The 12,171-nt window shown below is 48.1% G+C and overlaps 1 protein-coding gene across 4 annotated transcripts in view; it reads left to right on the top strand.

Annotated features, from left to right (window-relative positions):
* Nucleotides 1–12,171, top strand: part of UCK2 (uridine-cytidine kinase 2) — a 70,838-nt gene that overhangs the window by 19,222 nt on the left and 39,445 nt on the right. Inside the window, exon 1 of one of the 4 annotated variants that reach the window (XM_075616806.1) lies at nt 4,334–4,403. The exons of 2 other annotated variants lie outside the window; for them this stretch is intronic. In XM_075616806.1, the coding sequence (XP_075472921.1) occupies nt 4,335–4,403 (69 nt within the window). In that variant the 5' untranslated portion in view covers nt 4,334. Of the gene's footprint in view, nt 1–4,333; nt 4,404–11,760; nt 11,987–12,171 lie in introns of those variants that run through there. One more of the 4 variants, XM_075616807.1, reaches the window with a different exon arrangement.

The following is a 12,171-nucleotide window of genomic DNA, read 5'->3' as shown; positions in this document are numbered from 1 at the left end:
AAAGGGGCTCAGGAACCAGCATAATTAAGGTTAAGCCCTGTCACTGACCCCTTGCCCATCTCCCCGTGGGCTCATCTGCCCACCAGATCCCAGAGTTAAACCATTTTTATATGCCCGGTAGCCCCTTTCTTATCCTGACATTGTATTCTTGGTGTGATCATGTACTGAAAGTGTAAAAATGTTTGTGCCCTCAGTAAAGCATAGCCAAGGTGTCTGTGCATACGGGGCTGAGAAATACTTTGTGCAGCCCACATGTCTGAAGAAATGGCTATTGCAGGGACTAGAGGGGGAGGAAAGGATTCAAGGAACAGAGTGGCAGAGGGCAGCGATCGGGCTGAGAGGCCATCTGCCCCAAAAAGCGGAGTATTTGGCTGTTTCGCCAGCTGGGGAAACTGTTGCAGAGCTCCTGCTTGTAGGTGCTGCTCTTACTGGCCCTGTTATATTTCCCGCCAAAGCCCTTTAACTTATTCCGTCCCGCCTCCAGGCCCGATTGGCCAATGCAGACGAGCCCTTGCGTCCTGACCTGGTTTCTGAGCGGCATCCATGCTGAGATTGATCACCATACTGTCTACCATGATTTCCTATGGCAGTTGGGAATCTATGTAAGGGGAACCCGATTAGAGCTCATTCTTATCCTGTCATGGAGGTGAACTAAGCGGTGTGTTCCCAGGCTGTGCTGGATACACCTAAAAACAAGGCTGGGAGGTTCAAAAGTGGGATTGTGTGTTGCCGGAGAAGTGGAGATCGGGACCTTTAAGCGGGAGATTTGCAAGTGCTGAGTCGCAAAGTGTACCACAGGTGTCTGGATGGTCTCTACGTCAACGGAGCGTCGCAGCAAACCGCGGGTTATCCTTTAATGTGGTGCTTGGCACCTACTCAGCTAGGATTCTCCCCCATATGCCCCTGTTTTAGCGAGGATAGATCTGTGCTATTTGCTGGCTTCCGGCTGGAATAAAAAATATTTATTGAACTGCTTCGTTCGGTCTGGTGCCTTGATCTGTTAAGTTCTTGTCTGCAGTGACGCACCTGAATACACACTTGCTAGGTATGCTATTGCACAGGGGAACGCAAACTTTCACCCATGCGCCCCCCTCCTTACCATGTGTCCGGAGTCAAATGATGCTGCGGCCTTGGCGACGCGTCGTCGGAGACAAAGGAAGATGGAGACCTCACGCGATCCCCGGCATTTAAATTCCATGGGGAACAGTGCGGGGCCTCTGCAACCACTGTGCCCCATAATTTGCGCACGCCGGCTATAGTGAATCACAAGCAGATACCCAGTTTCTTGTGCACAAATAGTGTTGCTGTTAATACACAAACGGTGAATAATTTTGTCCAGTGTTGGTGACATTTATGACGCTACCTTTGAAACCGCTGTTCAGACAGAAATGATAAGCCTATGTTGTAAGCTATAAATACTTTTTTTTTTTTAATTTTTTTTTTTAGTCTTATTGCTATCTCTTTTTATACAGTGTTATAACTTCAAAAAAACATGGAAGATACTTGTGCTGAGTGGGGAATGTTGCTGCACCAGATATTTGCTCAGATAAGATGTAGTCTGGGGGGGGGAATGAAACGCTACGAAAATGTATGCATTTCATAGTTGACAACACACTCTGTGCTTTATATTCTAATCTACACGTACAATGGAATTACTGTTGCTATAAACCACTATCATTGCTGGGGAATAAGGCCCTATATTGGAAAGCTACTATCTTTTTTTGTTTTTTTGTTTTGTTCCTTATCTCTCCTTATCTCTCCTTGTCTTTTAGACCCCTTTTCTCTCTCTCTCTCCAATAGACCTGCTCTGTTACCGCCTCTGCTTATAAGACTAAAAAGAGTAGGGGCCCCAAAACAGAGCTTTGCAGCACCCCACAGGGGACATCCAAAGGGAATGACGTTAAATGCAGGTCTTACTGCTGTATGGCGAGTAAATAAGGCTGCGCTTATAGTGACGACGTCGCGTCAAAACAAATGCATTGCCACCGTCGCGTGCACTTATAGTAAGAGCGACAGCTTGATCGCGGGAAGTCATCTCAATTTGATTTTTCCAGCGACCGCAGCCTGATGTCCCCAGCACGATAAGTGCAGCCTAAAACATTAAATGCAATATGTAACGAGTAGCAGCACTGGATCCGCACCGCTGTGCTGACCTGCTGCTGCAAAGTGAACATACTGGTTGAACATGATGCATATCAGGGGCGTAGCCGTGGCCCGTGCTCTCGGAGTGGCCCAGCTGTCTAGCAGAGGACCACAGAAGTCGGGGCCCCCTTCCTCCTCTGGTCCGTTAACCGCTTGCTGGCAGGCCCACTCCTAGCAGTGACTTGTGATCACATCACCACATGAATGCTGAGACGGAGAGCTGCAGAGCTCTGCCCGCCCCTGCGCTCTGTGACATCAGGGAGAGGAGTGACTATGTGCTGCTGTTTGGAAGGGTGTCTGTGTGAGCTTGCGGTGTGTAGATGTTAGTTTGCTCAGTCTGTGTTCGCCTCGGTGCAATTGAGGTTACACATGATAACAATCTTTATATTGGAGCATTTTTAAAATAGTTTGTGATTCTTTACACAGTTGTTTATACAGGCATACCCCGCATTAACGTACGCAATGGGACCGGAGCATGTATGTAAAGCCAAAATGTACTTAAAGTGAAGCACTACCTTTTTTTACACTTATTGATGCATGTACTGTACGGCAATCGTCATATACATGCATAACTGATGTTAATAACGCATTTGTAACAGGCTCTATAGTCTCCCCGCTTGCACACAGCTTCGGTACAGGTAGGGAGCGGGTATTGCTGCTCAGGACGTGCTGACAGGCGCATGCGTGTGCTGCCGTTTGCCTATTGAGCGATATGTCCTTACTCGCGAGTGTACTTAAAGTGAGTGTCTGGGGTATGCCTGTAGTTAACTGTATTAAAAGAAGTTACTGTGCAGTATACTGTAAAAAAGTGTTTTTCAACCACTTGGGGGGGCGGGGGGAACATTTTGCCTGGGGGCCCGCACCTAGCTACGCCACTGATGCATATATTTATTTGTATAGCACTTCACAGCAGTAATGCACATGCCAAAATAATAGGGAAAAAGCAATACAGATATTAGGAAACGGAATATGTCCCAAAGAGCTTACAGTCCAAGTACTTGCAGAAATGCATTCATATGGGGAGGGGGGGGGATGTGCTCTTAAGCACTGGGAAGTCACCTCACTGCGTGTTGAATATAAAGAGGCATTGGGCTGCGTCCATGCTGCCGCTGCGCGCTCACTTCAGTTAAAATCAATCTGTATGCTCGCGCGGCTCGTGAGCGTCCACATACGCTCTCCCAGGCTTGGCTCTTGGGGAGACAGAGCAAATTGATTTTTTTAAGCGCCCTTCAGCAACGAATCGGCACCCTTCAATGCGCACTGCGTGCACACACACACTTGAAATCCGGGGCGGGGGAGTATGCATAAAAAAAAAAAAGGAATGCAACACAAAAAAAATAAAACACAATCTAAGTGCAGGTGCAGTGAAATGCTGAATCAATTAAGAGTTGTATCTTGGCTCTATATCCAGCTTACTCACGAGATGCAAGTTGTTTTCAAGCGGTACCAAAAAGCTGTGGAGGTTTGTAGTCTGTGTAACGGTTAAGCTGTATCACCACCCAGAAAGCTCAGGAGGGACGGACCTCAGCAGTGAAAACCAGGCTCCATAGCACAGATCAATAAAGTAAAAAATGTATGGTAACCGCTGTCTCTGCTCACTCGCGTCTCGGAGAGCAGAGACAGCGGTTACCATCAGCTGGTGGCCACTCCACCTCAGAGGGGGCTGATCAACGGTGGGGTGGTGAGCGACTAGGCTGTGGGGCTTATCCAAGTACACTCGTTCGTGTGATGTGCCTGTTTTATACTGCACTCTTGTAAGTGCGCTTTTTATACGTTTTAATATAAAGTGTGTGTGTGTTATCACTTTCACAAACTATTATTCACTTCAAGAATAGTGATCACCTTTTTTGTTTTGATTGCCCCTCATTTAATCACACACTTAGGGCTGTTCTATAGTGCGGCTGCGTGCTACGCCGTGCGCGCAAAATGCCGTTATAGATGGCTGAGGTTAGTCAGCGCGTGCATGGCGGGGAGCCGACAGACAGCGGGGAAGACCAGAAAATAAAGATTTCGCGCCGTTTCTGCCGATTTAAGTGTGTCAATAAGTGCACAAATACTTTTTATTTATTCAACTTTTTTTTTCTTAAAAAAAAAAAAGTGTAAATAAGATTATTTTTTTTTTTAAATTACACACACACACACACACACACACACACACACACACACACACACACACACACACGATCCAGCCAATGCCACGCCCCCCTCGATCACACTTGCAAAAGTTTGCAGGACAGCGTGTGTTCATGCTTGGAGAGTTGGTGAGTTCACCGCTGTCAAGCATGCGTGCGCTCTGCGGCAGCGTTGCTGCAGCCTTAGACATTATCTGTTAAAATAGGCTAAGGTGTAAGTCACAGGATGATCTCTAACCCAGTCTGCCGTTAGTCTTCGACCCGAGATAGAACAAGATGGCTGTAGGGTATTTTATTGCTTCCCCATTCTGCAAGTCTTCGAGGTGAAGTCAGAAGTAGTAAGGAGAACATACTTTATTTGAACAAAATCACTATCTTCTAGAAAGCAAGATACAAATTCCTTTAAAAATGGATCATTGCTCATGTAATAACTACTAGAAGAATTGTTGACTAGAAGCTCAATAGCTACAATTGGTAGAGGTATCACCTTTTGTGTTCTATGTTCTCTCGTATAAAGTAAAAACTGAGGTAGGCGAGGCAAGGAACCAGTGCTGTTTAAAAAGGGGGGGAAAAATTATGCACACTTAACCTTATGTATATGCATATGTTTCTGTCTAGGAAAAATCCAGCATATTTACTTTTCCAAGAGCACGGATGATCTGCCTTATTAAAATCATGCAGGTGTAATTCATGTTGATACTGAAGTGTTTAAAGCAGCATTTCATTGTAAATACTGTGTATGTATTTGACTAAGTCCGTTGTAGTATTGGATGCTTACTGCATTTTTTTTTCTTTCTTCACTACCTTTTCCCAAATGTTTTTTTTTTTTTTTTGTAGTTTTATATGTATTAAGCGTCGTTGGGTTGCTATTGCAACTATTTAGGAAGCTACACCACTTCCTCTCTTGACCTAGGCAGCCATATTGCATGCCCTGTGGAGCAGGATCTTCGATAATTGTATTGCTGTAAATGTAAGGAGCTGCTGTAATTATTCAAACCAAAATACTGTAGGTAATTGCCCCTATTTATTTTTTTAGTCTCTAATTTTTGAGAACTAGAAACTTCTCCTCCAAGGTCAACTGCAGTGTGTACGTGGTCTCGAACACATCAGAGGCTAGGAGTTGCCCTGCAGCAGCATGATCTCACATTAGCAACCCAATGTTTTTGGGGTTTGGCTGCTGTAGAGGAGCTGGCCAACCCTTCCTCATTTTAGAGGAGAATCCTTGTCACTGTTATTGATGTTCTGCTTTCTCCTAGGGAGGGAGGTTCCCTCATGTTGTGGGATGATGCGACTTATCTGCTTTCACTTCCCACATTTTCCTCATAGAAACTTTAATATATGTTGGCCCAGTGATTTAAGAAACATACCATGTTTGTGTCTACAGGCGGCAGACAACAAGATGTGCCATGACCAGTAAAGTGTTATTTGCGGCAATTATTTATTTATTTTTCTTATGTTTTGTCCTTGATGTTTGTTTTGGCTTCATATATTTACAGCACATTTCTTTCATGATTGTCCTACTGGTTTTTTTTCCCCCTCCCCTTCTCCCTGTGCTTCTTTCCTCCTGCGTCTGAGAAATTGCTCACTTTATTCCATCTCGGCCAGAGGTCTAAAACTTGCAGCATTTTTTTCTTTTCTTTTTATAAAGGATCCAAACATATTAACTAAAGCTATATCTGTTCTGGAGTCCTTGGTGGTGTAACATTTTTATGCTTCTGGGGGGGAAGAATGTAAAATTTGACCCTGGAGTTTTTTAATGGACATCTTTATTGTCTGTTTTTGATTTGTGTGTTTTATTTAAACCAGCCTCAACCAGAGGGATTGAAGGAACAAATCGGCACATTTTTTATTAAATGGTCTCCACCTTTTCCATCTGTAGGACTCTGCACCGTTTAGTAAATCGGTAGCAATGAAAAACAATATCTGCTAATTAAAACGTCAGTGAATTTAGACCTTGTGGTAAACTATGCAGAGGAACCAACACTGCGCACCAATGTAAAAATTCCTTGGAGCCGGGCAGGGACACACTATGTTGAACTGCAGTTCAACATAGCGTGCGTGTGTGTGTGTGTGTGTGTGTGTTCCTGCCCGGCTCCAAGGAATTTTTACATTGATGCGCAGTGTTGGTTCCTCTGCATAGTTTACCTCAACTCGGGGTGCTGGATTCCGGCGTATGGGCGATGAGATGGCAAGTGTTAAAATTATGTGCGCCAGGAACTTTTGTAGTACAACTGTCTTTATTCACAATTCCAGGCACGGGGGACACATCATACACGGTATTTTATATACTCGTAATTATTCATGACGGTTTCCGTAGGTGCCCACTTTTAACACTCAATAGGAGGTTTATTTACTTGGCTGCCTTTCGTACATTGGACCGGTCCCACTTCGGATAACATCTGTTGTACCATGTTTGCTGTGGGCCCTTAAAGCTGCAGTTCAGTCTATATCCTGCATGTGTGTTTTTTTTAATAAATCAGTTCTGTAGTAAGAAAAAATACTTTTAGCATTTTCGGTTTTTAAAAAAACAACTTTGAAAGACCAATTTTCTTGTATTCTATTTTAACAAGCATTTGCTTAGGCACTGCCCCTTCATGGCCTGTCACAAACCCAGGCACACCCCTTTGTCAGCACTGCCCTCCCTCTCTCTAAACGTGCACTAGCATCTGGTCACATGATCTTCCTCATACAGTAGTACATTCAAGGAAGCTGGAGAAAAGGGATCAGCCATGCATAGCAGCTCGGATAGGCGATTTCAAACTTATTACAGTGTTTATTCCATTCATTGCACGTGTATATAATGTAAAAATTGTAATAATTCCATTTATAGCAAACGTGTATATGTGAATATTATTTAGATGTATATGTATGTTACTGAAATGTGGAGTGAGTGTGTAGGTAAATACACACAATACACTTCCACTGCATATATATATATATATATATATATATATATATATATATATATATATATATATATATATATATATATATATTATATATTATATATGTATGTATATGTGAAGTTATGTGAGTAAAAAAGTGACAAAAACCCTCCATAGCAAGGCAAATAGCAAATGGAAATATTACTGTATGCTCATTTGTATGTATATATATATTTATATACACACACACTTCAAATACGGATAGTGATTCACGTAAATGATATATATATTCACTTTCTGGGAGTATAAGAGTGACTGTCCTGTTGTTCCTTTTTTTGTATCCATCATTGAATGGTATGCACCCTCTCTTTACGTTTATTTTATACTAGCTGAGAGACCCGGCGTTGCCCGGGATGTAATGTTCCCGCTCCTCTCTCTCTCCTCACCCCTCCCCCTCTCTCTGTTTGTCCCCCATTCACATCAATCCAGTTCCCCCCCTCCCTCCTTTACAGCTTCATGCAGTGTGTGTGCGTCAGTCATTGTGTGTGCGTCAGTCAGTCAGTGTGTGTGCGCGCGCGTCAGTGAGTCTGACGCAGAAACACAAACACACACACAGACTGACTGACGCACACACACACACAGTCAGTGTGTGCGTGTGTGTGTGCCTCAGTCAGTCAGTGTGTGCGTGCGGCAGTCAGTCAGTCATTCAGTAAGTGTGTGGGTGTGGGGGTGTGCGCGCGCGCGCGTCAGTAAGTGTGTGTGTGTCAGTCAGTGTGTGTGTGTGTGTTTGTTTGTGTCAGTGTGTGTGTGTGTGTGTCAGTGTGTGTGTGTGTCAGTGTGTGTGTATGTGTGCAGCAGTCAGTGTGTGTGTGTGCAGCAGTCAGTGGGTGTGTGTGCAGCAGTCAGTGTGTGTGTGTGTGTGCGCGCGTCAGTCTGTGTATGTGTGCGTGTGGCTGTGAGGGGTTGTGTGCATGCGGCTGTGAGGGGTTGTGTGCGTGCGTCAGTATGTATGTGTGTGTGTCAGTCAGTGCGTCAATCAGTCAGTGTGTGTGTGTGTGTGTGTGCGTGCGTCAGTCAGTCAGTGTGTGTGTGCGTCAGTGTGTGTGCGTGCGTCAGTCAGGGTGTGTGCGTGCGTCAGTCAAAGGGCAGGCGTGGGGGGGGTGAAGGGCAGGGGTAGGGGGGGTGAAGGGCAGGGGTAGGGGTGGGTGAAGGGTAGGGGTGGGTGAAGGTCAGGGTTAGGGGGGGTGAAGAGCAGGGGTAGTAGGGGGGGTGAAGGGCAGGGGTAGAGGGGGGTGAAGGGCAGGGGTGGTGAAGGGCAGGGGTAGGGTGGGGTGAAAGTGAGGCACAAATTGTTGGCAGGAGTAAAATGTCCCTACACACACACACACACACACACACACACAACGGGAGTGAGAGGTGGTGGAGAGTGGGACTGGCGCAGATCCGAGGCTGCTTGGCCCCCCAGCGGCTGGGGAGTTGGCGGCCGGGGGGGTAAGGGAGCAGGCGGGGGGGGGGAAAGGGAGCAGGCGGGGGGGTAAGGGAGCGGGCGGGGGGGGGAGGGAGCGGCGAGGGGGTAAGGGAGCTTTGGCGGCTGGGGTAGGAGGGCCGCGCTTACCCCCTTTGTGAGTGTTTGTATGATATAGATATATATGCACACGCACGCATATACATGCGCACGCGCACACATACACGTGCACACGCACACATACATGCACACACGTATACATGCGCACACGCACACGCACACATACATGCGCTCACGCACACGCACACAAACATGCGCACACGCACACATAAACATGCACACACGTACACATAAACATGCACACACGTATACATGCGCACATAAACATGCGCAAACGCACATATATACACACAAACATGCACACACGTATACATGCGTACACGCACATATACATGCGCACACGCACACATATGCACACGCACACAAACATGCGCACACGCACACATAAACATGCGCACACGCAAACATATACACTGTGTGCGCATGTTTATGTGCGTATATATTTATGGTATTGCTTGACCTGAGGAAGAGGAAAACTCTTGAAAGCTTGTCCCATGACACAAATTGTTGGTCCAAATAAAAAAAAGGTATCAATAAATACTGAAGAACATATATATATATTTTTTTATATATACTGTATGTATATATGTATATGTATGTATGGATATATAGCGAAGGTCAGCAGCCGGCAGCGGAGGGAGAGAAGGACGGCATCCTGCAGCGAAGCTCGACAGCGGCAGAGGACAGTAGCCGGCGGCGGAGGGAGAGAAGGACGGCATCCTGCAGCGAAGCTCGGCAGCGGCAGAGGACAGTAGCCGGCGGCGGAGGGAGAGAAGGACGGCATCCTGCAGCGAAGCTCGGCAGCGGCAGAGGACAGCAGCCGGCGGCGGAGAGAGAGAAGGACGGCATCCTGCAGCAAAGCTCGGCAGCGGCAGAGGACAGCAGTGGTGGAGGAAGGGAGAAGAGGACCATGTGAATGGGACAGGAGCGGGACAGGAGGGCGGTAGGGAGGAGTTACGCTGTAGCAGCGGCAGACACTGGAAGTCAGAGAATACTTCTGTCAGACCGCTTGTGTGTGTGTGTGTGTGTACACACACACACACACACAAGCGGTCTGACAGAAGTATTCTGACTTCCAGTGTACACACACACACACACACACCTCTATCTAGACAAATCACCCAAAAATCTACTCGCCCCAGTCCCACCTTTTAAAAAAAGAAATGGAATAAAATTCCTAGTAAGAACTAATAACATTTGTTTTTGACATAACCGTTTATTTATTGTATTACATTTATACTTTACTTCAACTTGTCCTTGTTACTGTACATAGTTCCTTACTAATCTAATAAAAAAAGCCAGATATAAATGAGTGAGGGAGAGGGTGGGCGGGAGAGAGTGGGTGGGTGGGTGGGCGGGAGAGAGTGGGTGGGTGAGTGGGTGGGTGAGTGGGTGGGAGAGGGTGAGTGGGCGGGAGAGGGTGAGTGGGAGGGTGAGTGGGTGGGTGGGTGGGCGGGAGAGGGTGAGTGGGAGGGTGAGTGGGTGGGTGGGTGGGCGGGAGAGGGTGAGTGGGTGGGTGGGTGGGAGAGGGTGGGTGGGTGGGTGGGAGAGGGGGAGTGGGTGGGTGGGGGGGAGAGGGTGAGTGGGTGGGTGGGTGGGAGAGGGTGAGTGGGTGGGTGGGTGGGAGAGGGTGAGTGGGTGGGTGGGTGGGGGGGAGAGGGTGAGTGGGTGGGGGGGAGAGGGTGAGTGGGTGGGTGGGTGGGTGGGCGGGGGAGTGGGTGGGCGGGAGAGGGGGAGTGGGTGGGTGGGCGGGGGAGTGGGTGGGTGGGTGGGAGAGGGAGTGGGTGGGTGGGTGACTGAGTACTTGTGGTGGGTGGGTGTACTTAGTACACACTAATATATACACACACACACACACATATATATATACACACACACACACACACACACACATATATATATACACACACACACACACACACACATATATATATACACACACACACACACACACACATATATATATACACACACACACACACACACACACACACACATATATACACACACACACATATATACACACACACACACACAAACATATATATATACACACACACACACATATATACACACACACATATATACACACACACACACACACACATATATACACACACACACACACACACATATATATATACACACACACACACACACACACACACACATATATACACACACACACACACACACATATATATATATATACACACACACACACACATATACACACACACACAATCACCACCTTGCTGCCACCACTGCTCCGGGACACAACCCCCCTGCATCTCCCGCGCGGCAGGGAGGCAGGCTCAGGGACCGGAGCAGAAGGGGACACATCTCCCGCTCCCCCCTCCCTTCCCCACCCCCCACAAGGCAGCGCAACCCCCCTGCATCTCCCGTGCGGGCAGGGAGGCAGACACAGGGACCGGAGCAGAAGGGGACACATCTCCCGCTCCCCCCCCCCCCCCCCCACAAGGCAGCGCAACCCCCCTGCATCTCCCGTGCGGGCAGGGAGGCAGACACAGGGACCGGAGCAGAAGGGGACACATCTCCCGCTCCCCCCCCCCCCCCACAGGGGCAGCGCAACCCCCCTGCATCTCCCGCGCGCGCGGGCAGGGAGGCAGACACAGGGACCGGAGCAGAAGGGGACACATCTCCCGCTCCCCCTCCCTTCCCCACCCCCCACAAGGCAGCGCAACCCCCCTGCATCTCCCGCGCGCGCGGGCAGGGAGGCAGACACAGGGACCGGAGCAGAAGGGGACACATCTCCCGCTCCCCCCTCCCTTCCCCACCCCCCACAGGGGCAGCGCAACCCCCCTGCATCTCCCGTGCGGGACCGGAGCAGAAGGGAGACACATCTCCCGCTCCCCCCTCCCTTCCCCACCCCCCACGGGGGCAGCGCAACCCCCCTGCATCTCCCGCGCGCGCGGCAGGGAGGCAGGCACAGGGACCGGAGCAGAAGGGAGACACATCTCCCGCTCCCCCCTCCCCACTGGCGGCACAAGCCCCCTCCATCTCGCGCAGGCTGACAGCCACAGGGATCGGGCAGAAGGGGGCACCACACAGCGGCATATCGGGAGCGAGCACACGTCACTGGGAGACTCATGAATATTCATGAGTCTTCCACTGACTGCCGGAGGCAAATTATAAACAAATGCCAGCTTTTAATATGTCACAAAAATTTCGCCGATTAATACATGGAGAACGGATTGACTGACAGCTATACAGTTCTTTAGGTAAATAGAGATTGCCCACATGAAGCTATTAAAGTAAAAAAATAATTTAAAAAAAAAAAAAAAAAAAAGACTGAACTGCAGCTTTAAAGGGATCCTAGCCGGTTCTGAGCAGGTACCGCTTATACTTTATTACTGATTGGGAACTGCCACTTTTCCACTGATTGAGATTACTTGGATGGTTCCGC

This window comes from Ascaphus truei, chromosome 10 (assembly GCF_040206685.1).
Source record: "Ascaphus truei isolate aAscTru1 chromosome 10, aAscTru1.hap1, whole genome shotgun sequence".
In the NCBI taxonomy this organism is placed as follows: domain Eukaryota; kingdom Metazoa; phylum Chordata; class Amphibia; order Anura; family Ascaphidae; genus Ascaphus; species Ascaphus truei.
The sequence above is the reverse complement of the archived record's forward strand: the minus strand, read 5'-3'. Positions and strand labels throughout refer to the sequence as shown.